The sequence below is a fragment of the Cucurbita pepo genome, chromosome 5, assembly GCF_057944985.1.
Source record: "Cucurbita pepo subsp. pepo isolate OVF chromosome 5, ASM5794498v1, whole genome shotgun sequence".
Taxonomy (NCBI): domain Eukaryota; kingdom Viridiplantae; phylum Streptophyta; class Magnoliopsida; order Cucurbitales; family Cucurbitaceae; genus Cucurbita; species Cucurbita pepo.
In genome coordinates, this window is record NC_141802.1 from 4,868,171 (window position 1) to 4,893,865 (window position 25,695).

Genomic DNA, 25,695 nt, shown 5'->3' on the forward strand with positions numbered 1-25,695 from the left:
AAAAACCTCTTCCAACCATACACATTTTAAAACCTAAATTCAGAAGGAAAAGCCCAAATATGACATTTCGACTAGCGGTGAGCTTGAGCTTGTTAACAAATGGTATTAGAGCCACACACTGGGCGGTGTGCGATTGAGGATGTTGGGCCTCCAAAGGGTGGATTGTGAGATCCCTTGGGGAGAGGAACAAAACATTCGTGATAAAAATGTATAAACTTCCCGTAGCAGACACGTTTTAAAAACCTTGAATGGAGTTAGAAAGCAAAAAAAAAAAAAAAAAAAAAAAAATGACAATATCAGCTAGTAGTAGGCTTGAAAAGTTACAATGCCCTTCAACTTACACTCACTTTTCTTTTCTACTCTTAGTTTCGTTTGGATATTCTTGGCTGATATGGCTGGTATACATATCTGGATAGCATAATGTTTTCATTACAATATAGAAATTTGATGTTTTGTTTACAATATTCTCTCATAAATGTAGAGTCCAATGCTATTGTCTGAAATGGGAACGTTTGTCTTTTATCTCTTGTGTGTATTATTGGGAAAGAATCATTTTTGACTTGCATCCTAAAAACATACATGTTATTTAGGATACGTTTATGGTCAAAATCACTCTTGTCACAGCATTTTCAGTAAAAAAAAAAAAAAAAGACATAAAAAAAGTGATTTTGATAATGTCAAAATCATCAAACACGTCTTTTAATTTGAGATAGAATCAAATGTCATACGTTCTCCTTGGTGCGAGAATTTTTTTGTTCATGTTCTTGTCGATTTGTCACAAAATATAATATATATAAGAATCTACCATATTTACTAACTTTGTAGTTTGAATGGAAAAATTACATGAACCCGAATACGCATTCAATTGTTTACGCTCGTCCTCTCATTATTTCTTACCTAAGTTTAATCTTACTTTTGTTCATTATCAGTCAATTCAAGTAATTGGCTTGGTCGGATTTGCCGGTTTCCTCTGGCGGCTGGCGGCTAAATTTGAACCATACGTTCTGCTTACGTAAGGCTATGATTGAAAAACATTATCATATAATAATAATATAATCACGACAAGAGTTAGTGGATGAAGGGAATAAAAAAAGAATCATAGCCTTCAAAACTGTCTCCTTAAAGGGTCACGTGTTTGTATCTAATTGGGCTCCCCAATATTTACATGAATCAAAATAAAAAGCGATTTAATTAACAATTTAATTAAATTACTTTTGGAAGAGCCATTGGAGAAGCCTTTCAATCAAACAAAAGACCAGTTTATGAAGGAGAAGGCAAGGCAATGGACCGTCGTCTCGTCTGCCTCGAGGACTTTCCATGCAATCGCTTGTTCGTACGAAACGTGTCGCCCCATTGTCGATGCACAGATTCCTCCAGGTAAGTATGCAAATCCCTGATCATAAAACCCAAAACACATTCAACGATATGCATTTCGAACCACGCTAAACCAAGAACGTTGTGTTGCAGTGCAGTGACTGAAAATTTAATCTAATCTACCTGCTGCATTAACTTTGGAAAATCAGAACACAAAGCTTTACGACCCGCCTCGTCGAAAATTTTATCCAATGTGATGTCTTGTAAGGCTACTAGAGTTGTCTCCAACATGTCGAGCCCAGCTTGGTTCGCAAACATGAAAACAGGCAGTGACTGCAATGAACAAAACCAGACAAGAATTCTCCGTTTAGTTCGGTTTTATCGACTCGATCATACTGCAGAAAAAACGGAGTTTCCATATGCTACTTTTATCGATGTACCTTTAACGAACAGCACAATATTGCATCCTGATGATTCCAGAGATTTTTCAAAAGGGAATCGCTTTCCAAGCTATCTGAACTGATCAACTCCGTTCCTAATTGTAAACTGAATCGAGGAATCGTTTAAACGATCAATAAAATTACAGATACATGGCGTTCAAACGACACTCCTAACTCCGAAAATTTCATCGAGCCTCGTAAATTCTCGATATTTCCTTTTTTCTTGCTGTAGTGATGAAAGAAAAGTAGTGATTAGAAGATACCTATAGCTCTTGCATATCCAATGTGCTAGAGTGAGAGCTTCTGGAGAACCAGGAGACAACTTTGGACCTAGTGATGGACTGCCCCCAGAAGGAGATATGGCCATTGCAACTCTCTGCACCGAGGAAATGACGCTACGTACGTACTGCTGTGCCATGTTCATTACGTTATCCTGCATGCTGCTCTCGAAAGGAAACTGGAACGCAATAGTTAACACGGATCGAGGGCTCTGACTCGATGATGCATCTCCTGCAACGTTGCTTGTTCCAGAACCCACTTCAAGACTTGATGTTAGATCGAGAGTCCGTTGTGTAGTCAATGCACCTTTAGCATCACTCTGCATCAAGAAAGCATCAGGTTGTAGGGTTATCTATATGAGCATATGAACACACACAACACGACGAATTTGATATACGACGATACCCAAATCCCAAAAGATGAATCCCATATGCCACACGAGTAAAAATTCAAGTTCGAGCATGGAGGGCTACGAAAAATTCATGTGAAATAATTATACTCAACTGTTCTTGAATCCAATGGGATGATTCGAAAGCCAGAAGGCAGCAATGGGGCATCATCTGGAAACATCTCATCGATTGGGGCGAAAATGAGTTCTGAACAGGCTCCTACAGCGTTCTCGTTGATTCCACTACATATCTGAAAATCAAGTTATTAAAGCCGTATAAGATCATGAGCGTCCAAAGAAACTTCGTACGATAATCAAATAGTCGGCTATCAACCTGAAGAAGATGAATGTCCCTTGAAACAAAAGCGTCTTCTTGTACCATAGGATGTCCTTCAAGACGAATAACTTCAAGCAACTGGAATACACCGTAATCAGCAACGGATACTCGTGTTTGATGTGGTTCATCAGCAAAGAACGACAAAATGTATATCCAAGAAAAGCAATGGACATTGATCTAGTTTTGACGACTAGAAAATATAATCATCGGACTGACTCATCGAGTATAATAGGATTCGTACTATAGATTGTACAACTGCGTCCTTGAATTCTAAGAAAATCTATTGAATTCATCATGTTACTTCATGCCAATATGGTATCTAGCTAGACAGCATAAATGACAAGAAACAGATGCCATTTAGAACAAACCTCTTCGTGCTCGATTGTATGGCCAAGTGGCATGATGATTTGACTCCCGGTAAACCTTGTCGGCCTCATCCCTGGATATGCGTACGAATTAGCTTTAAGGGTTGCTGCAGAGTATGCATCAATGTTGAAATCAGCCCATTCGGAACGGTGTTCTCTCAAGAAACGAACTAGCACGGCAGGAGGAACATTCTAGCAAGGTAGAAAAAGAAAAGAAATATGAATACAATCTTCCCCTATTTGTATCCCATTAAAAAATATGAAAGCGAACGTTCAAAACGTTCGACAAATCCACGGGAAGTAAACAGCCACCATAAGTTTAATGTTACACTGCAAACAGAAACTAAACATACTTGGAGTAGCATGGAAGCCTTAGCACAAAGAACTCCCCCAGGGTACGTTAAGGAGTTCACGGGGTTGGATGTTGTGCCGAAATTTTTCGTAGAATTCACAGCAAGTACGACATCCTCAGCACCTTCACAATTAATCAATGACCATCCGTTGTCATTGAATCCATTCACCAAATCATTAAAACCCCTGAAAGAAAATAATGCACGAGTTTGAAATATTATACGCTAATGACGAAGTGAAAGACAATATTTCAAATACTTTAATAATAGAGAAAACGTGTAGATACCTGCTCAATCTTTGGCTAAAGGTTCGGAGAACAGCAGGTTGTCGGCCCAAACCATAAACCACTTCACCGCTCGTCTCCTGAGCTATTTGCCTAACGTACCGTAGTGCCTACACAAACAAATGCATATATTCAATTATTAAATTTTCTGGATTAAAAACTAAATCTTCTCAAGAAATCTCCAATACTAAAGAAAGGAAATTCTCTTACTGCAATAGTCATGTTCTGAGCCACGACTTTCGACGATTCATAAAGCGGTCGCAGCACCTCAGGAACATTCCACGCCTATAAGAGGAGCAATGTTACAATCGAGGGATCGAGCTTTTCCAGAGTAAAAAGATCTAGGTGAGAATGCAAGACAAACCTCAAGATTTAGGTGATCTACTATATGTATGATGGACCCACCGCCCTCACATGGTCGAATCAGATAACCACTTGGGAGCATCTCAGCTCTAACAAACTGAGCAGCAGCAGCTGGACTAGGACCAGCACCAGAACCCGAGAGAGATCTCTCACAGACCTGAAATATGGACGACCACGAAAATGAACAGATATTATCCCATCCAACTATTTTTTCAGAGAGATCAACCGCCCATAAATAACGTCGGATTGTAACAAATATTTCATTTCCAAAAGATAAAATGACTAGAAATCGTGACAAGCTTACCACAAGGCTGCCATTTTCCAAAGTTATTGTGTATCTTAGCGTCCAAAAATCACGTGCAGGAGCGAGGGTAGTTGGAGCGTATACCTACAATAGAACGTACTCCCTTTACTACTATGCCTAAATAAGACCATTACTTCGAAAAGAGGAAACATAAAAGGTCCAGTCCAGTCGACTTTACCTGTGTGTAGACAAGTTCAATTGTTCCACCATTTCCAGCTGGAAACATAGTAAAAACCTCAAGGCTTCGACAATCACGAAACCACGATGGACGATCTTTAAGGATCTCTGCAATCTGCAGAAAAGCTTGTCATAAATATTCTTATTGCAGACAGACTCGTCAATTATTCACCGACATAAACAGTCTTTACCTTTGCAGGCTCCAAACTTACAAGACCACAGGCTCTTGCTGCCACTCCGCCGCAACTTTGTGAAATGGCAAAGATCCCAACAGAATCCGGACCAGGCTGACAGTTAATTATAATTCAGTTTCGATGTTTAAGATCAGATAATAGAAGGCGACTTAACGAATTATCAGAACATGTTAAAACCTTCATCCCAGGCATCTGGACCCAATCAACAGCAGTTCCTGTAGCCTTTGAAAGGAACTCTGCCAAGGTCTCCTCTGCAATTGAGAGGAGCCTACCAAGCACAAAGAAGACCAATAAGACATGACAACAATCGTTCAGACGTACGAAAAAGATAACAGATCGGTAATTCGTTTCGAAGTTTACCCAGCTGGGTTATTAGCATCTGTTTTAGAGGGTTGAGGAGTGGTGACCACAGAATCACAGCTTGCATCAGTGGTTGCTGCTGGCACCTGCAACATCGGAGATAATAATGATCCGTTTAAAATTTAAGAATGTCTGTAAAAGCCCACAAGTATAAGCTTGCAGATGGATGAAGAACAATTATGCTTACTGTTTGTAATTGCTGCCGCATAAACCCATTTTCACACACCAATTGGGACACCTGTTTCTGCAGCCGATCATTCTCCTCCATCAACAATTTGTTCATGGCATTCAATTTCCTGTTCACTGTTTGCAGCCGAGAAGCCTCCTTCCTTTGCTTCTCCCTACATCTGCATGTCCAAACGCCATTACCATTCCGCATCCCAGAACAGGAAAATTAGAAAAAACGAAAGAAAAAAAACCCTTCACCAGAAAGTAAGTATATCTGTATTGGTAAGAAATAAGAACTTATGAACTCTGAGTAAAGCAGGTTTTATTCCATTCTTCTTGGGTTAAGTAAACAAAAGCTTCAAGATACTGTTGCCAAACGCCATAGGATTCTAGCTATTTAGGATCATGGCAATTTCAGGAAAAAAACGAACAAATTTAACTAGAAGCATAAAATCAGATCAAGAACCTCCGATTCTGAAACCAAACTTTGATCTGTTTGGGCTCTATGTTTGAAAGAATTGGGCATTCCCGGATGAGCTGCTGCCTTCGAAGAGAACTTGGCTTTGGGCATTCAGCATAGACTCGCTCAAGAGCCTCAACCTGCTCTGATGTGTATCGAACGTACTTTCCAGTACTGTCAAGATGCCTGGTTAAGCTCCCACTACTACTCTCTCTGTGATGAGCTATAGCCATGGCCATCTCGTCAAAAAACCCACAACGCAGAATCCAATATCCCAAGCTAAAAAAGCAGAGAACCCCAACACAGAAACCAAAACAACCTGGCGAATTCGATTACAGAGCTTTCAGATCCCAAACCCAGATGGGAAACAGCAGTAATTCGAAACCCCAGAAAGTTTCTTAGCCTTAGAGCTCGAGAAATGCCAAATGGGGTAGCAAAATTAAGCCCTATAATGCCAAACACTCGGCTCAAAATTCAAAACAGCAATCCCTGACTTCCCGTTCCCAGAAATCAAAGCTTATTAGTTCAACTAAGCGCAATAGAACAACAAGAAATCAAAAGGGAAGTGAAGGAGTTTAACTAAACATCCATCCATCCCCATGGCCGGTTATGGCATTCCACACACAGACACAGACAACCCATTAGAAAGAAGAAGTCATTCAATCGGACATAGAATGCAGAGGATTTGGAAGAAAACATATAGAAGAAGAGGGCAATGGAAAAAAACGGAGCCCTAATAATGAAGAAGAAAGAAAAAGGAGGGCGGTGGAGGGGTGAAGAAATCAGAGAGATGTTTGGGCGTGAAGAGAGAAGGAAGAAGATGATCTGAGAGTGAGCAGAGACAGTGAGAATAAAAGAGAAGAGAGGGATTGATTTGCACGCATATCGACAAAACTTGCCAGTGGGAGTACTCTTTTTTTCTTTTTTTTATTTATTTTATTTTTTGGCTTAGATAATAATATATTATTTTTCTATAAAATAATAATAAATTTTTAAAATTGATTTGGGTGCATTTACGTCGTTGTCCCTAGTGTGGAGTTGAAATGACATGTTAGGCCACTAGTTTCTACAAAGTTAAAATAAATAAATAAATACGAGAATTTGAAATATATATAATATATAATATATTATTTTTAATCATTATTGTCAAAGTATTTCAATAATTATTGCTACTCGTATATAAGTGATAAATCTTTTTTTTTTGTTACTAATATTAAATCATCATCAATTTATTGTTAATAATAGGCTAAATAATCACTTAAAAGTTAAAAAAAAAAAAAAAAACAAAAAAAACAAATATAATTAATACAAAAAAAAAAAAAAAACGGGACACCAACCAATCATTGATAAATCTTTATTGCTAATCGTCTATAATAAGAAACTTACAATAATTTTTATTTATATGGGTGTATTTTTGTCTTTTTCACATAATTTATGATTTTTATTTTATTTTGATTGTATTCATTTTTTTTTTTGTATCGTACAACATAAATTATGTGTATACTATTAAAATTTGACTCGTACATTTGTAATATTTTATTGAATACTTTTACGTAGCAGCAATGTAAAAATAGTTATTGTGCACTAGTCTGGCTAGCTATCGTTTTCGAGATGAGTTTAATTCTATATGAACGATTGCTAACGAAAAACAAAACTTGAGATTGAAGTGGTAGGTGGGTCATCGAGATTTTGTTTTTCCTTCCAAGAATTTGACGTCAAATTCGAGCATCTTGATGGCTTAAGTTTAAATGAATTCATGCTCGTACATTAAGACATACAATAAATCAACATTCGTTTGAGTTAAAACATAGGTGTATTCATTCTATAATGTTTCGAGTTACCAAACGTGTAGGCAAATATATGAGCGTGAATGTTCAATATTTTATTAAATATATAAATTAAAAAGAAAAGAACGAAAATAAAAATTGGTAAAAGGGAGGGAGTGGCAAAATGGAGAATGTTGGGGATATGAAGGGCAAATGGGAAAGACAATAAAGACGAAAAGATGAGCAGTTTGAAGGCGGTTTCATAATTCCAGACCAACATTCCTTATATTTTATTTAAAATAAAAATAAATAAAGGCGAAAATGGTCCACAAACTCCAATCTTCATTATTTATTTATTTATTTATTTATTTATATATATGGGAATAAATTAGTATGAAATGATATGAATTTAATGGGTTGCCATATATTTTATTTTTCATCCTTTGGCACGCGCAAAAAGTAACCTCACGTGCTCCCCACTCACATTTTATCTTTTATTATTATTTATTTTTTTTACCTCTCATTTACTTCTTCTAACAAAAAATAAAAAATAAATAAAAAGATTATAAGAATTATATTAAACAAATAAATTTTGACTTAATTGAATTCTTGAAATAAATTAGGAAAAGTTGGAGTTTAGGTTAAAAGTGGTAATGAAAATTAGGAATTATATTAAATAAGTAAAAGGAGGGATGATGAGCACAAAAAATAGAGAGAACTTTTAGTTTTTTTTTTTTTTTTTTGGAAAAAGAAAAAGAAAAGGCAAAGTGGGAGTGTATTTTTGAATAGGAAAATTTAGAAAATTGGAATTGCATTGCATTACAAGCAACATGGGGGGAATTGTGTTGATTGTTTATTGATTTTACGCATCGGGTCGGGATTAATCTTTTTGGTACAATCATTGTGTGTATTTTAGTAATCATAACCCTCTTCCCGTCTTCTTTTGTTTTGTTAAGTTTCTCGTCATGTGGGTGTAATGAAGTATCCTTCAAGCTGAACTCAAGATTTGAATATCATAGTTTTCAAATTATAGTATTATAATGTAGTCGACACAGTCACATTGTAGCAACTTCGTTAAAGATAGAAAGAGGAAAGAAAGTCAAACGGGTATACTTTCCTTTACAAAACTTTAGGTGATGGGATTAACATTCGTCCACTTTGTACTCCTCCTCTCCCTCTATAACCCTAAAACCCTTTTTTTTTTTCTTCTTCAACACAAAACATATAATGTGAGAGAGAGAGGTGGTGGAGGGTTCCATCTGGCATTGCTTGCTTTTGTGATAGGAAAGGAATAATATATGTGGAGTGGGCCGATGGGCCCAAATGTGGGCCCAATATGTCTGTGGGAGATCCATAAAATAACACATTGTTTAGAAAAATAGAAAAGAAAAAACAAATGGTTGTTGTGTGAGAGAGGGGTTGACGTGGCATTGCTTTGAGGAGTTGGTGTCCTTCAAGTGGAGATTTGGTCCCACTTCAATAACTTTGCTTCTTTCTCACACTTATCTCACTATTTTAGCCTATAAATAAATAAATAAATAAATAAATAAATAAATAAATAAATAAAAGCATCATATTGGGCATTTCAAGGCACTGTTGTTTTCGCCATAAAAAGTGAACTTTGAATGCCCAAATGCAAATGGAGAGTTTGAGAGTTTGTTTTGGGCAATGGGTAGTTGGGGGAATTGTTCTACCATATTAGACCACTCTTATCTTCCCTTCCTTTTTTCCATTGGGTGGAAACGTGCCACCCCAACATGGTCAAAAGGATAATCGAGTATAAAAGATTTCTCCCTATTAGCTAAACGAGGCTAAGGAAAGAGAATATTCATTCTCTACACTGTTCTAAACATATCTACTCACACAACATTAAGAAATGGAGAAAAATTCCTTGTGGGGCATTGGAACGCTACTGCCCCCACCTTGTGGACATCTCTAAGGGCATTGAATTGCAATTCAGAACTCGAGACGTTATGTGCAAGCAACTCCTATTCCCCTCCTTTTTGTCCCTTTTGATTCCCTTTCAACACAAATAATTTACACACAAAATGGAGAAAACAACAAACACACAACAACCAGTTTGGATATTGCCTGGCCTTATTAAAAAAAAAAAGAAAAAAAAAATACAATTTCTTCAAAAATAATCCAAAGGGTATTAGCAGAGGCAGCCACTAGAAACAAATCCCATCGTTAACACGTAGGTTACCAGAAAGTAAAGTGGGTGTGGTGTTTCGTGTTTTCATCCAGGGCAATTGGAATGTCTTCAACAATGTTACTAAAAAACAAAAGGTGTTGTTCATGTCAATTCTTTTTCCACCGAATTTGACATGACACCTGAAATTAGAAATCTCATTTTTCTTGATTCCTGCAATGGATCTATCTATCAGTAATCACTTTATTCTTTCGCTTTTTAATACTGAGATTAAGCTGATGGGTTCAAAGCTTTAGAGGTTAACAATATCAGACTATGAACCAAGGATTTCAAGACTGCCCTGTTCATCATCATACAGTTCAACCCATTTGAACGCTCAAGTTTATGAACTTACTTCAGCTTAAACCAAACTTCCCAAAACAAGACAAATCAAAACCACAGAATTCAAGGCACCACACAATATTGAGGGAGAAAAAAGAAACGATACTAGCATATCCAATCATAGAAAAGTAAAAGAAGAAAACAAATAGAAGTAAACGGTCATAGGCAACTAAAATGTGGTCAATATTTAAGGCTTCTAGCGTTTACAACACTATGATTTGGAGGGTGAAATTATTGTGTTTTTTTCTCGTTAGGATGAGAAATAGACACTCCCTGTCACCCCACTAACCCCTTACTTTCAGACAACTTTCGACCACTTTCTGACTTTTTTTTTAATCTCATTATAGTTTCTCGATCATTATGACAGTATACGTCTAAGAGCATGCAAATCTTTACCTTATTTCTGACAATCTAATCTTACCATCCATTCTATTTGATTTCATGATTTTGTATCTTCTAATAAGCTTTAAGAATTAAGACCTTTTGTTCTGTGTCTTCCTACCCAATATTAGAGTCAGAAAGATGGAGAAGTGATGCAAAAACATTACAAAATTGTAAGGGAATAGTACCTGTAAGATATGGAGCTCAACCCACGAATCGTTTTCGACAGTTCTAACACTTGCCTCAGCTTTGTGAGCCTGCAATGCCAAGGGAACTAAGATTTTATGAATAGATGACTTAATTTTTTGGGTAAATAGCTAAAGGGGTAGGACTTCACAATTAACATTACTGCCACTGGATAAAGCCGATTACAAGGAAATTGTGCCCTCTCTTTTACCTTGGGGCTAACTATTGGTCATATATGGCAAAGGCAAAACTGTCGAGACAGTACATACGACGCTTAAACAGAACATTAATCTAACAACACTAGATGATCTGAGATTGTCACATCTTATGGTATATATCCAACGAAGTTAACAATCTATTGGATTTTGAGTTGTTTCAGATTCTGAACAGTTTTGGTTTCATCCAAACTGGTTGCATTTGGGCTCTGAGTTTCCGGTACTTGATTAGAAGTTGTCGTGAGCAAGACTGGGCCAGATGCAGCTGAATGATCTGCTTTCGAGGTATTGGCAGAACCCTCTACGGTAGTGGTTGACGGATCTTGTTTATGGACAGTGAGGGAATCTCCTTTGTGAAGAGCTGAGAACTCCTTTCTGGACAATGGTGGAGGAGCAGCAAAAACTGGAATAGCTTGTCTAACTGAGACAGGGGGGACAATTCGAATGTGTTGGGAAGTTCGCACCTGGGAGTGTACATTGGGTGGTTGTGCGAATGGCGGTGCAGCATAAACAGGCACAGCAGTTCTTATAGTCACAGGTGGTACAATTCCCCGGCAAGGCATCCTATATTGTCGAATCGGGACATAAGGAACGGCTCCAGGTGCAGGGAACTTTTGAGGATGACTCCCATAGGCTGTAAGAGGATGTGATGGTAATGTAGGGCTGTTGTATTCTGTTGGTGGTAGTCTGCTTCGAGAAATTGGCCTTTTGCAAATGAAAGGTAGAATTTTGGATGTGGTAGCGGGGGGTGGTTGCGGACTAGTTGCCCTTGGACTTTGAAATGAAAGCTTCTTTGGGAATGGCATTGGGACATTTGGGTTAGTCTTGAACATCTTCTCCTTCAAACGATAGTTCAATAACGCCCGAGCTATCATAACCTGCTCTGGCTCGTCATTGCTTTCAACTTCCGATGAACTGGCCGCTTCTTTTGCCACTGGACAGAAAAAACACACTACATTATCCAAATGTTTAACGACAATTGATATATCAGTGCACATCCATGGCAACATCTTCTTCCACAAATAATAATCGTGATTCACATAATATCCAAACAATGGCTTTAATATCGTATCTTTAGAACTCGAGGACATAGATGTATGAAGGTCGTAAAATGCAATGGGTTGATTGAAAATCTTAAAGACTGCTAAGAAATATTGAATCTGGGGGGATAAGAGGTGTCACAGAAAGTGGCATATGCAACATTTTCTAGTTCAACAAGGGCTAAACCACAGTACATTCACCAAGGTTATGCTAGCTACATGATCTTCTAAGATGGATTTAAATGATCGGGACGAAAAATCCAGAAACAAAACTCACATTGTTTTAAAGACGACCAAGCTGCCAAGGCTGCATTCTTTTCTGCCTGTTTCTTGTTCTTCGCAGGTTCCCCAGTGAACGTGATTCCAGCCAATTCTATAGACCCTGTAAAAACAGGCAGATGTCCAAGTCCTGACCGGACTGTTGTATACTGTGGCAATGGAGCCCCAACTCTCTGGGCAATTTCCTGCAAGAGGTTCTTGTAAACCCCTGTCTCGTCCTGCCGATTACCATATATTACTTTATCACTAAACCAAAGATACAGAGTTGAGCAAGAAGGTCAACAATTTGAGTTCACATCTAAATGTACATTACAAAAACAAGCAAAAAAAACTCTGTAGAATTGCAATCATACATAAATTGCCACAGCTTTCAGCTCAATCAGCCATGTTATTGTCAAAATACTGGGAATACAGAGGCTTTCAGGGGCGTGCAAGGGGAAAAGCTACTAGGACAAGTTATAACTGAACTTAATATCACCAACCATCCCCACAGAAAATCACGTATGCAACTGGTCCCTTAATGATATTGATAACGACAAAACAATCGCAGATATCAATCAATGTTGAAGGCTTCCGTCAATAAGTTTCCTAAAATGTACTCTGTTTCTTGAATTTAAAGTCTACGGTGTCGGCTTCGTCAGAAAAAACAATTGGATTTGGAATTTGATGAGCCATTAGAGGAAAAGAGGTGAAAAATGAAAGGTTATTCGTGAATTTTTGCTTTCTGAAAGAACCAGATTATCTTAATCGCCGACTCCATTCCGGCCGATAGAGGTCGCTAGCCGGAACGTTCAGGCGATCACCTGAAACCGAACTCAAGAATAAGATCGAAACTCCAATTTTGGCATCAGATTTTGAACTGCGATCGTAGGTTTGAAGACTGGCAAGGAAGGGAAACATAGAACTCGCACACAGTAATGCGACCTACTCTAGTTTGCAATAGCTACTAGAACAAAAGACCAAGAAGAACAAGAAGAACGAAATCAAACACATCGTGAAACACAATAGTCGCAACAGCAACAACGGCGGAAACTAATCGGCACAATGAGTGTAAGAATACGCACCAGGATCCGAGCGGCAAGCGAGTGAGATGGACCGCGATTCGCGAGGGAATTGAGAGCAACCTCGGCCGCGGAGTGTTCAGCCAGCCGGAGAGTAGGGCAATGGTTAGGGCTTTCGAAGATCTCGCCGTTAAAGTTAACGGAGGCTTTGAACCTCGGAGCATGATCAGGCCCTTCCCTAACCGACGAATAAGAAGGAAGATTAAAGCAACTCCTCTGCGCCAATTCCTGAAGCTGATTTTTATACATTTCGCCTCCGATTTCAGCCCCCTTTTATCCCTCAATCACCTATAGGAACGGTAGCCGGAGGCGGAAGAGGAAATCGGACCGCCGCAGTGGTCGCCGGAGAGTGAAATCCGACGATGCAAAGGATTTCATCGGCCAGACAAAAACTGGAGCAAAAATTGAAGCAAAAGAAAGTGGGTAATCGATATTTCATCGGAATAAAAAGTTGGGGATTGGGAATTTAATGTTGCTCTGAGTCAACCTTCAGCTGCATGGGATGTGATCTCTTTCAAAGATTTTCTGTTCACTCTTCATAATTAAATTTAAACTTTGAATTTGAATACACTAATCAATGCTTGACTCATATTAAGAGGATATTTTGCGGTGATAATTAGTTAGAATATATCTCAGATATTTAGGGAGTTGTTAGTATAGATTTGATTAACGGTATATTTTATTTATTTACCAGATTTAGTTAGATATATATTTTTTCTATTTTTAGGTATTAGTTGATAGTTTGTATCCTATATAAACGTGGTAAACCTGAATGAAGATCATACTTTCGATCCCAATTCTATTTCTATTTCTCATTCTTAACATGGTATCAGAGCACCGATCTTGGTGTTCTTAAATATCAAAATTTCCTTTATGGCGGAATCAGCCAAATCCAGCTTCAAAATTTCGGATGTTGATTTAAAACATCCGTACTATATTCATCACTCTGATCAGCCAGGATATTCACTTGTTCCAATCAAATTAAATGGAGCAAATTATCAATCCTGGAGTAAATCAGTTATGCATGCTCTTATTGACAAGAAGAAAATTGGCTTCATTGATGGCACAATTCAGGAACCGTCCCAAGATGCAAATTCAACCGAATTCGAACTCTGGAATCAGTGCAACAGTATGATAATATCTTGGTTAACTCATTCCGTTGAAGCAGATATCGCTAAAGGCATTATTCACGCCAAGACAGCTCATCAAGTGTGGGTTGATCTTCACGATCAATTCTCACAAAAGAATGCTCCAGCAATTTTTCAAATACAAAACTCGATAGCAACGATGTCACAAGGAACCATGGCACTGTCAACATATTTCACCAAGCTCAAAGCACTCTGGGATGAACTGGAAGCGTACCGCACACCATTTACCTGTAATCAACGTCAAATACATATTGATCAACGCGAAGAAGACAAGTTGATGCAATTGCTCATGGGGCTCAATCAGTCTTATAAAACGGTGAGATCTAACATATTGATGATGTCTCCATTACCTAATGTGAGGCAAGCCTATTCATTACTTGTACAAGAAGAGATGCAGCGTCAGGTAACTTCCGAACCTACTGAGAAAATCTCGATTGCATCAGCAGTGCAAAAGAAAACAATATATTCAAAATTCGCCAAGGACAAATTGTGTGAACACTGCAATAAAAGTGGTCATACAATTAATGAGTGTCGAATTCTTAAGTTTCACTGTAAGTTTTGTGATAGAAGGGGCCATACAGAAGATCGGTGTCGACAGAAAAATAATTCTGGAAGGACAAGACAAGACAATCAACACAATAACCGTGGATATCGATCATCTGCAAATATGGCCGATGTTTCACAGTTGAATACAGAAGAACAGTCACCTAATTCCATTCCAAATTTTTCTTCTGAGCAATTACGACAGATAGCACAAGCCTTATCTGCAATCAATCATCACCCTTCTGGTAATTCTGACAATCACATCAATGTTGCAGGTTTGTTTCCCATATCTACATTATCTATTAACTCTGCGAGTTCTAATTCATGGATTCTCGATAGTGGAGCTACAGATCATATAGTATCAAAATCTTCTGTTATGACTGAACCAAAGGCTGCCATCATGTCTACAATAAATTTGCCTAATGGAGAGACAGCACGTGTGTCACATACTGGCAATATTTCCCTTAGCCCTAACCTTCAATTAAACAACGTTTTATGTGTGCCTTCATTCAATTTAAACCTAATGTCGATCAGCAAACTTACCAATAACTTGAAATGTTATGTCACCTTCTATCCTGATTCTTGTGTTATGCAGGACTTGGCTACGGGGAAGATGATTGGCTCGGGTAAACAATTTGGAGGTCTCTATCATATTTCTTCATCTCCAATCAAATCTTCAGCTCATCAAGTATCTCAGTCATCTGATTTGTGGCATTTACGCCTAGGTCATCCTTCCTTTTCTCGTTTTAAATTTCTAGCTGATCAATTGCATCTTAATAATGCGAGTTATTCTCATAATTGTAGTATCTGCCCGTTAGCAAAACAAACTAGGTTGTCTTTCCCAAGAAGTTCAATAACAACCCATTCTGCTTTTGATCTGATACATTGTGATGTTTGGGGACCACATAAAATTCCTACCCATTCTGGTTTGCGTTTTTTTCTCACTATTGTTGATGATTTTACTCGATGTACTTGGGTTTTTTTAATGCAACATAAGTCAGAAGTACATCATTTGTTAATGAACTTTGTTAAATTCGTTCAAACTCAATTTCATACTACTATCAAGATAGTTCGATCAGACAATGGGACTGAGTTCCTATCTTTGCAACCATTCTTTACTTCTTGTGGTATTGAATTTCAGCGCACTTGTGTCTATACTCCACAACAAAATGGAGTCGTAGAACGCAAGCATCGCCATATCCTAAATGTAGCTAGGTCTCTTCTTTTTCAGTCACAGGTTCCACTTAATTTTTGGGGAGAGTGCATTTTAACGGCTGTTTATCTTATAAATAGAACGCCATCACCATTATTATCTAACAAGACACCCTTTGAAGCACTCTACAAACGACCACCTACATTTCATCATCTTAAAGTTTTTGGTTGTAAATGTTATGCAACTATAGTACATCCTAAGCAAAAATTTGAACCTAGGGCAACTCCTTGTGTTTTCGTAGGATATCCTTGTGGTCATAAAGGTTACAAGTTGTATGACATGCAATCTCACAAATTCTTTATCAGCCGTGATGTCAAATTTTGTGAAGATGATTTTCCTTTTTCATCAGCTTCACAAACTTCGACATTAGTTCCTTTGACTCCTATTGTACCACTTCATGATCCATCCTACTCAAACATCCATCCTCCACCTTCTATTCCTTCACCTCCTACTCCTCCTTCACCTCCTATCCCTTCACCTACTACTCCGTCGTCTCCTCCACCTTCTCCAGATTCGCCCACTAATTCCAATCCTATCCCACCTGATACATCAGCTCCACTTCGACGTTCTACTCGTACTAAACAGCCTCCAGCTTGGCATAAGGATTATGAGATGTCTTCTGGAGCCAATCATTTAACCTCTAGCTCAAGTCCCGGCACTGGCACCAGGTATCCCCTTCATCATTACCTTTCATTCTCTCGTTTTTCTCCTACTCAACGTGCTTTTCTAGCTCTTATTACATCCCAGACAGAACCTAAAACCTATGACGAGGCAGTTGGCGACCCGTTATGGCAGCAGGCTATGAATGATGAAATTGCAGCTTTGGAACGTAATCATACATGGTCTCTCGTTCCTCTACCACTTGGTCATAAAGCTATTGGTTGTCGTTGGGTGTACAAAATTAAATACAACTCTGATGGTTCTGTTGAACGTTATAAAGCTCGACTGGTAGCAAAGGGATACACTCAGGTTGAAGGTATTGATTACACAGAAACATTTTCCCCTACAGCAAAACTTACTACACTTCGTTGCTTACTCACTGTTGCTGCTGCTCGAAAATGGTTCACCCATCAGTTGGATGTTCAAAATGCCTTTCTCCATGGTAATCTAGACGAGGAAGTTTATATGTCTTTACCACCAGGTCTTCGCCGACAGGGGGAGAATACAGTATGTCGGCTCCATAAATCTCTTTATGGATTGAAACAGGCTTCTCGCAATTGGTTCTCCATATTTTCTACAACTATACAAAATGCAGGCTACACTCAGTCCAAAGCAGATTACTCTTTGTTTACTAAGAGTAAAGGTACTTCTTTCACTGCAGTTCTAATCTATGTTGATGATATTCTGTTGACAGGCAATGATCTCGAAGAAATTCAATATCTCAAGACTAGTTTACTCCAGAAATTTCTTATCAAAGATTTAGGAAATTTGAAATATTTTCTAGGCATTGAATTTTCTCGATCTAGAAAAGGGATTTTTATGTCTCAAAGGAAGTATGCTCTAGACATACTTCAAGACACAGGTCTTACAGGAGCACGTCCAGACAAATTTCCTATGGAGCAAAATCTGAAACTTTCTTTAACTGAAGGAGAGAAGTTGAATGATCCAAGTAAATACAGACGGTTGATTGGCAGATTAATATATTTGACCGTCACTAGGCCTGACATAGCTTATTCAGTTCGTATGCTTAGCCAATTTATGCATGAACCAAGAAAACCACATTGGGAGGCAGCTCTTCGAGTTCTGAGGTACATCAAAGGCACTCCTGGTCAAGGACTTCTACTGCCATCTGAAAACAATTTAAGATTACAGGCATATTGCGATTCTGACTGGGGTGGTTGTCGAACTTCCAGACGATCTATTTCTGGGTTCTGCATTTTCCTCGGAAATTCAATTATTTCTTGGAAGTCTAAAAAGCAGACTAATGTGTCCAGATCATCAGCAGAAGCCGAGTATCGAGCTATGGCAAATACTTGTTTAGAGTTAACTTGGTTAAGATACATTCTTCAAGACTTGAATGTTCCACTGTCCGGACCAGCATTATTATATTGTGATAATCAAGCAGCATTACATATAGCAGCCAATCCAGTTTTTCATGAACGTACGAAACACATTGAAATAGATTGTCATATAGTTCGAGAAAAGTTACAAGCTGGAATCATCAAACCGTGTTATGTTTCGACCAAAATGCAATTGGCAGATGTTTTTACTAAAGCTTTGGGAAGACAGCAATTTGACTTTTTGAAGGACAAGTTGGGTGTGATCGACATACACTCTCCAACTTGAGGGGGAGTATTAAGAGGATATTTTGCGGTGATAATTAGTTAGAATATATCTCAGATATTTAGGGAGTTGTTAGTATAGATTTGATTAACGGTATATTTTATTTATTTACCAGATTTAGTTAGATATATATTTTTTCTATTTTTAGGTATTAGTTGATAGTTTGTATCCTATATAAACGTGATAAACCTGAATGAAGATCATACTTTCGATCCCAATTCTATTTCTATTTCTCATTCTTAACAACTCAGTCTACCATTCTTAATTATCTTGTTTATCACATTAATGACACCCTAATTACGCCATTTATCATAATTTAGAACCTTAAAACAGACATTGATGGAGTTAATTTCAAGTCATTACATGATGATGAATTTGAATTAAACCATCAACAAAGTAGTTCTCGAGGAGCTATCATTGGTAGGTCGGTAGGTCGGATCACTGAAGTTACCCTCTCAAACTAAATCACATGACATCAATCATGATCACGTGTCAGTTAGTAGGCCACGAAAAAATGATCATCGTAGAAACTACTTATGAAAATAACATTTATTTATACCGTTGACAGCTATTACAAAAAAAAACAAACAAAACCCATATAACGATCGCCACTTCCGAGCTAACTTAGATGAATTATGTTTGAAAACAAGGAGTCCCTCCTACATTATTTGAAAAATATATAATTAAAACGCCCATTCATATAGGATGACTTGTCATTTCACATGTGATTGTCATAAACAAATGAAATGAAATATATAATAATTTGTAGGCTAAAATATATAAGAAGTGAGACATGTCACATCTTATACGACCTTTAAATCATAGCTTAATCGGTTAATATACTTTATTTTAGGTCAAACTCCGCCTAAATTTATTGAATAAATTTATTTTTAAAATATTAGGAAGGGAAATTGAGTGGGAGACAGCAGAAAAAGAAGAGACCTGAACAAAATAAAAGGTGATGGAAATCGTATAATTATTGGAGGGCCCTTATAAATTATTATATATCAAAATAATTAATAAAAGTTGATGAATTAAAAAATGAATAAATATATTATATAGTGTATTGGGCCTGTTGTTGCGTAAGGGAAATAATTGTAGCCCAAAAAGTAGCTACTTGGGCCAGTGCGTGACGGGCTTAACCTTAAAAATATTGGGCTTATCGGCCCACTAAGTATTTGATGGATTTTCTCGCAATAAACATAAATTATTGGAAGAAAAAATAATTGAAAAATTGTGACAGATAATTGAAATAGATGTATTATTTTGTCTGTTGGTGCATTAATAAAATCCAAAATCACCATTTTGTTTATTGCAGTCCCTATTATTGCCCTTTAGGTAGGCCAAAGGGCCATTTCTTTATACACTTCCCGTCTCAATAAGATAAACTTACCCGAACATTTGCCCTTTAGTTATTGTTCTGAATGACGCACCTTGTTTTCTTTTTCTAGATCAACTATCGTGTAGTGTTGAGCTGCTCTTACTTGAGTGATGAAAACAGAATTTGACGTAAAACTAATAAAATTTTTACATATGAGAGTGCGTTGAGTATAATACGACACGGGTGTTTTGACTTTTGAGTGTAGATATTCTCGAATCACATGCATTTAGAGGCCACTTGCCATTAGGAGAAAAAAAAAAAAAAAAGAAAAAAAAAAAAACAAACAAACAAGAATAAACGCGGTTTTATGGTACAAGTCAATTTCAGTTAAAAAGTTTAAAACATGGCCACGTGTAACAATAATGTTTGAGCTGCACCATATCTTGGTGAACTCGATGGTGACGCTATTCGACACTGAGTGCGTTAAGAACCATGAAAACGACGCCCTATATTGAATAAAACGCAAGGTTGTCGATAGTGTCGTGGATGACAAAGTTTATAAGACAATTGTTGCTCTCAATTTGTGGCCCCCACCAATAACCATAAGAATAAATCGTACGCTCCATACTTACCCATATGTTGCTTTCACCCAAAGGTTAATTCTTGATTTTGAGATCTACTTCGAATATAATATTTTCATTTAATTATTCATTTTTTTTATTATATTTTTTTTAATTTTATAATAAAGGTGAAAGATTATAACATTTATTTAAAAAAACTATTTTCAATTTATTATATTTATTAAATTTTAAAATAATATTAAGTAGTCTAATGGTTATTGGGTTATTGAACTATGGCACATTATTTTTAAATAAAAAAAAAATATATTATTGAGAAAGATAACATTAAAATTATTACACAATATTGTATTCTCCTTAATTTTTAATTTAATTTAAAATTATGTATTAATAAATCATAGGCCACCCAATTATGTTTAATTCACCTAAAGGCAAATAAGTTATTAAATGTTTGATTTTAGGGGCATGATGTTACTAATGAAAATAATAATAATAATAATAATAATAATAATATCGCATCAAGTTTACATTATTGGTCACTTGTTGCCAAACTGATAATTGGGGGTGCCTTTCAAGGTGTATAATTTAGTCTATATATACCCTTTGATTAATTTGTCTATTATTTTAAAAGTGTTCATGATGTTTGACAATTCATAATCGACTTTAAATTAGGTTAAATTAATAATAATATATTTAATATTTACGCATTGCTTTAAAAATACTTTTAAATATTAAAAGATCTAAAAAAAATATCGTTACAAATACTCATACAGTTAATTTTAGATGAAACCTATTAACACTTTATTTTAAATAAATTTAAACTTTGAAACCGGTTAAAAATATACTCTTTTAACTTTTAAAAGTTTAATTAAAATATTAAATTAAACTAAATTTTTAAATATACATCATTTCATTATTAGAAACCTAACAAATCAATAATTTTTTAAAAAGAATACCTACCCACCCACCCAATAACCTATCATAAAATAAATTATTTATAAATATATAATAAGAAAATCAATCATTTACAAATGGTCCCACATTTATTTATTATTTTTATTTTGCATAACGTATCCACGAGGCCTACTCCCTCTATTACGCTATTGAAGATTGTTAGGAGTAAGTGCTAATTTAGAGAATGATCATGAATTTATAAGTAAGAAATAGATCTTCATTGGTACGAGGTCTTTTAAGAAGCACCTAACAACGCCATGAGAGCTTAGGTTCAAAGGAAATAATATCGTATTACGAGATCCGTGATTACTAGCATACACTCCCTTCTAGCTATGCCCAGAGATCAGAAAGTTATAGGGAGTTCGTGTCAGACGTAAGAACCAGCCGCAAAATCAATAACAATAATAAGAAGAAGAAATAATTATATTTTACAGCCATTAATGGAGCTTCTATTTTCCAGAAACTTACCAGTAACGCCCATACAACAATTATTTACACTATAAGTCCTTCATAATAATCATATTTCAATCCTCGAACCCAATTTTTTCCCATATTGCATTTCTCACCCTACTCAGATCTCTCCCTTTCAACGTCCTTCCAATTCCTTCGTGCACCGAAAACGACGCCGTCCTAGTCCTCGCCGTTTGCCTCGCCAAAAACTCGTGAGGCGGCACTCTCATTTCCTCCCAATCGTCCTCGTCTTCCTCCATATCCTCGTCGTATTCAACACTCCGCTTCTCTCTGTACTCCTCCTTTAGAATCTTCGACCAGTCCGGGATATTCACCGGCAGCGACGAAGCACCACCGCGTAACTCCACTGGATTCGACGACGGCTTTTTCGAGATTCGCTTCGCCGGGATCGGAGATCGCCGAATCTCCGGCGATATCAAACTACCGGAGTTGTAGATGTCCGATTCGTTGAGTTCGAACGGTAAGTCGGAAGTGAAGGAGTGGTGGTGGCCGGAGATGTCGCCGGAGAGGAAACGGTAGTTGGAGCGGCCGTAACAGCTTTTTCCAGTCGCCATGAGATGAGAAAGGAAACTTGTGAATTAGTTTGGAATCTGAAACTAACTTTTTCTGTAATCGGAGCGGAAAATCGTTGGAGTTTGGATTGATTTGGTTGAGTTCTTTTTATAAAGCTTGTTGGGGTTTCTTTCCATCTTATTTTTTTACTGATAATGGATAAGGTTTTATTCTTTTCACTGTGCAGTTATAAACCCTAAATTTACCAAAAACACCCTGTAATTTTAAGAAATGACACGTCGGATAATTCCAATTTCCACTAAAATGCAGGGTTTTCATTGGAAGGAGCAATGATCGTATGCATCGCGCCTCATAATAATCGGAATGAACCGACATGTCAGTGAATGCGGTCGATGAGTGCCACGTTTGGGAAGAGGAAGAAGCTTAGCCGTTGGGTCACGCAATTTTGGGAAGAGGAACACGGCTGCTGTCAGTTTTTGTCGCGACGTGAGTAGGGTAATTAATTGAAGACTGGGGTTTGGATAAAGAAAAGAAAAAAGGACGCGTGGCGAGATTCTGTTGCAGGCTACGGAACAAGTATGATTGCACGTGAAGTAGGCCCCACGCTTGCCAGCTGGCCTTTGCTGTCCTCTCACAAGCGACACCTCAAAATCTCCTTCCAATTTCTCGCGATATATTCTTAATCTTCTTAATATTTAAGTTTTTTTCCGTAGAAAAATGGTAAAAAAAAAAAAAAAAAAAAAAAAACAAGCAAATTTTAGAAAAATACAAAAATTGTTATCATTGATATTTTGGCTCAAATATTATGATAACTTACGACAAATATCATAAAAAGTAAATAAATACTATAAACACGTAAATCATATACTATATATCTTATTAAATCATATTAAAATGTATTAACTTAAATTATGAACACCCATATGGATTTAAAGAAATTGTTTAAAATTAATAATAAAAAAAGCTAATTGTTTATAAAATGGGTCGAATAAATCCTGTTATAAACGTAATTGTGGTGTGATTACGTAAAAATTGAAAATATAACACAGAAATGTAAATTTGATTCGTGCGTTATTATCATTATTACAATTTTACCCTTATGGATGTGTCGTCATGTGACGACATGTATATAAGTGGTTAAATATAGGGAAAGATATTAATAAAAAAATATCTAAATTGATAGAAGAAATGAAGAGAGAAAGGTAAGAGAAAAAGGGGAATGAGTGTTTATTTGGCTATTGAGGAGGTAAGAGGGGCAAAGTGGGGTTTGGAAAATGAAAGCGGAGGGTGAGTTTTGATGGCAACTGATCGGAATTGGAGGAGTGGGCCTAACCCTAAAACTAACCTCCCTTCCTTTTCATCATTTCCCTTTCAAACGCTAACTTTTTATTGTTCTATTGGGCTTGGGCCTGTGTAGCCATCTACATAATGGGCTCTCAGTTTTACGGGCTTCCTTCCTCGACGCCTTATTGAAATGGATAAGCCCAATAGCTAGGGCCTCCAATCACTGATCTCTCCATGGCCTTTGTTTTTTTAATGCTAATAGGAAAGGAAAGCACGTTCTCGACGACTCTGTTTCCCGAGGTCCTTGCCGACGTCTTCGGACTCCCTAATATTTGTTGTTGTTAGGAATAACGACTCTCCATAATGGTATGATATTGTCCACTTTGAGCATAAGCTCTCATGTCTTTGCTTTGGACTTTTCCAAAATACCTAATACCAATAGAGAGGTATTCCTTACTTATAAACTCATGATCATTTCCTAAATTAGCAACGTGGGACTCCCTTGATATCGAAAAAGCTCAAAGAGGACAATATCTACTAGCGGTGGAATTGGGGCATTACAAATAGTATCAAAGCCAGACACCGGACGGAGTGGGATAGGTACGAGACAGTGTGCTAGTAAGGATGCTGGACCACGATGGGAGTGGATTGTGATAAGGGTGTGAAAACTTTTCCCTAGAAGACGCGTTTTAAAGTCTTGAGAGAAAACCTGAAAGGGAAAGCTCAAAGAAGACGATATCTGCTATTGATGGGCTTGAGCTGTTACCGCCGTCAGCCACCACGTCTCGATTCCCTTTTAAAGCTCACACTATTATACTAGCATACGAGGTTTCTCCATCTCTTAGGACTGACTAATCTATATGCAAGTGTCATTCACATTAAACATTTTTCCTCTTCGATCTTCAAAGTTTTCATCTACATATTTGCTATTATCACCGAGATCAACAGCCTCGTTATCCATTTTAATTGAGATTCTCCTCGCATGTAGGTTAAATAGATCATCTACTAAATAAGTTTTTATCGAACAATTATTCTCGCGTTCATGCTCATTTTTAATTTTTTTTTTCATAAAAAAAAAATTTGGAACTATGATGACATTTTTATATTATGACTTTGAGCAAATACAATGATATTGTTAGAAATTATAATTAGAGAAAATATTTAAAACAAGTGTTGGAAAATTAGTCAACCGACCATTGTCACTTCCAACCTCGTCCATTTTTACCCCCATAATAATGTTTGTCTTCAAAACGGATTTTATAACTTCCACGTGTCACTCTGCCATCCACAACTTTATTCCCTTGAATGAAGCCAAAGCCACAGACATTTATATATATATATATATAAATAACTGTCGAAAATATTGATTTAAAATGTGGATAAGAATGATTTAATATGTGGAATTTCTTGAGTGGGCGGCTGCCATGGTCCATTTTCTGAATTAAACAATTTCAATGTCAATTTATTTAAATCCATAGTCGGTTTGTATGATTTAATTTCCCCATATTTCAATTTTTTTAAATTTTTTTTATCTTATTTAAATAATTTTCTATGAGTTGGTTGGAAAGTTTGCTTCAAAATTAGAAAAATAATGCGTTTATATGATTGGTCTATTTAAATTCTCTTACGAACACAAATTTTTTTAAAATAAAAAAATTAATTTGACTTTTTAAAATATTATACATTCGAGTTATAATTTGATTGTCGAATGTTACAAGTTAGGCCTATTTAATCCATTTACATTCGTTAATTTATACGCATTTTTTTATCAATAAAATTAACATTTTAACTTTCCCATCATATTTTAAATATATATATAAACCTATTTAATAACATTTTTTTAAAATTAGGTCTAATATGTTTTATTATTTTCTTATAGAACGTTGTATTTATTTTATGAATTCGACTTAAAAGATACATTTTTAAAACTAAAATAAATAAATAAGATATTGTTTTATATGTTGTAGGTTTTAAATTCGCTTTCTACGTTATAATATATAAAATATATTATATATAAATTATGTAGATAGTGAAGAGCAGTGGCGTATTATTTTTATTTAAAATAACGAAGACCTCTAGTTTTTTTTGTTTAAAATATAATATCATATATTATGATTTCACATCAAAACGTGGATATTTAATT

At 36.5% G+C, this 25,695-nt stretch overlaps 4 protein-coding genes across 5 annotated transcripts; 1 reads left to right on the top strand and 3 right to left on the bottom strand.

The window, feature by feature from the left end:
- Positions 1-1,085: 1,085 nt before the first annotated feature.
- LOC111795957 (homeobox-leucine zipper protein REVOLUTA) lies at positions 1,086-6,613 on the bottom strand. The gene is made up of 18 exons (XM_023678605.2): positions 5,790-6,613; positions 5,343-5,502; positions 5,156-5,241; positions 4,973-5,063; positions 4,793-4,888; positions 4,603-4,716; positions 4,425-4,508; positions 4,122-4,277; positions 3,968-4,042; positions 3,761-3,867; positions 3,477-3,660; positions 3,127-3,315; positions 2,756-2,836; positions 2,538-2,672; positions 2,018-2,352; positions 1,755-1,860; positions 1,498-1,647; positions 1,086-1,393 (listed from the first exon to the last, which is right to left on the bottom strand). The coding sequence occupies exons 1-18, from the start codon at positions 6,020-6,022 to the stop codon at positions 1,244-1,246; spliced, it is 2,532 nt and encodes an 843-aa protein (XP_023534373.2). The 5' UTR covers positions 6,023-6,613; the 3' UTR covers positions 1,086-1,243.
- Positions 6,614-10,743: 4,130 nt separating this feature from the next.
- LOC111795990 (double-stranded RNA-binding protein 2) lies at positions 10,744-13,700 on the bottom strand. 2 transcript variants are annotated; one of them, XM_087124104.1, is made up of 3 exons: positions 13,248-13,700; positions 12,182-12,429; positions 10,744-11,798 (listed from the first exon to the last, which is right to left on the bottom strand). In XM_087124104.1, the coding sequence occupies exons 1-3, from the start codon at positions 13,406-13,408 to the stop codon at positions 11,005-11,007; spliced, it is 1,203 nt and encodes a 400-aa protein (XP_086980230.1). In that variant the 5' UTR covers positions 13,409-13,700; the 3' UTR covers positions 10,744-11,004. The 2 variants fall into 2 exon arrangements, with proteins under 2 accessions (XP_086980230.1, XP_023534429.2); XM_023678661.2 differs by having other exon boundaries at positions 12,182-12,401; positions 13,248-13,692.
- Positions 13,701-13,846: 146 nt separating this feature from the next.
- On the top strand, positions 13,847-15,866 carry LOC147792647 (uncharacterized). The gene is made up of 2 exons (XM_087124105.1): positions 13,847-15,210; positions 15,531-15,866. Exons 1-2 carry the CDS (start codon positions 14,118-14,120, stop codon positions 15,563-15,565), a joined length of 1,128 nt encoding a protein of 375 aa, XP_086980231.1. The 5' UTR covers positions 13,847-14,117; the 3' UTR covers positions 15,566-15,866.
- Positions 15,867-21,689: 5,823 nt separating this feature from the next.
- LOC111796040 (protein S40-4) lies at positions 21,690-22,725 on the bottom strand. Its single transcript, XM_023678733.2, has one exon. It carries the CDS (start codon positions 22,307-22,309, stop codon positions 21,809-21,811), a length of 501 nt encoding a protein of 166 aa, XP_023534501.2. The 5' UTR covers positions 22,310-22,725; the 3' UTR covers positions 21,690-21,808.
- Positions 22,726-25,695: the final 2,970 nt, after the last annotated feature.

What these genes read in the sequence shown, in the direction of transcription:
- LOC111795957 (XM_023678605.2), bottom strand. Translation starts at nt 6,022, where the DNA reads ATGGCCATGGCTATAGCTCATCACAGAGAGAGTAGTAGTGGGAGCTTA. An exon ending in GTTTGGTTTCAGAATCGGAG is followed by an intron (nt 5,503 to 5,789) that starts GTTCTTGATCTG and finishes TTGGACATGCAG; the next exon opens with ATGTAGGGAGAAGCAAAGGA. An exon ending in TCCCATTGGATTCAAGAACA is followed by an intron (nt 2,353 to 2,537) that starts GTTGAGTATAAT and finishes TTCTTGATGCAG; the next exon opens with AGTGATGCTAAAGGTGCATT.
- LOC111795990 (XM_023678661.2), bottom strand. Translation starts at nt 13,493, where the DNA reads ATGTATAAAAATCAGCTTCAGGAATTGGCGCAGAGGAGTTGCTTTAAT. An exon ending in CGCTTGCCGCTCGGATCCTG is followed by an intron (nt 12,402 to 13,247) that starts GTGCGTATTCTT and finishes GGTAATCGGCAG; the next exon opens with GACGAGACAGGGGTTTACAA. An exon ending in TTGGTCGTCTTTAAAACAAT is followed by an intron (nt 11,799 to 12,181) that starts GTGAGTTTTGTT and finishes TTTTCTGTCCAG; the next exon opens with TGGCAAAAGAAGCGGCCAGT.
- LOC147792647 (XM_087124105.1), top strand. Translation starts at nt 14,118, where the DNA reads ATGGCGGAATCAGCCAAATCCAGCTTCAAAATTTCGGATGTTGATTTA. An exon ending in CAATCACATCAATGTTGCAG is followed by an intron (nt 15,211 to 15,530) that starts GTTTGTTTCCCA and finishes TGTGTTATGCAG; the next exon opens with GACTTGGCTACGGGGAAGAT.
- LOC111796040 (XM_023678733.2), bottom strand. Translation starts at nt 22,309, where the DNA reads ATGGCGACTGGAAAAAGCTGTTACGGCCGCTCCAACTACCGTTTCCTC.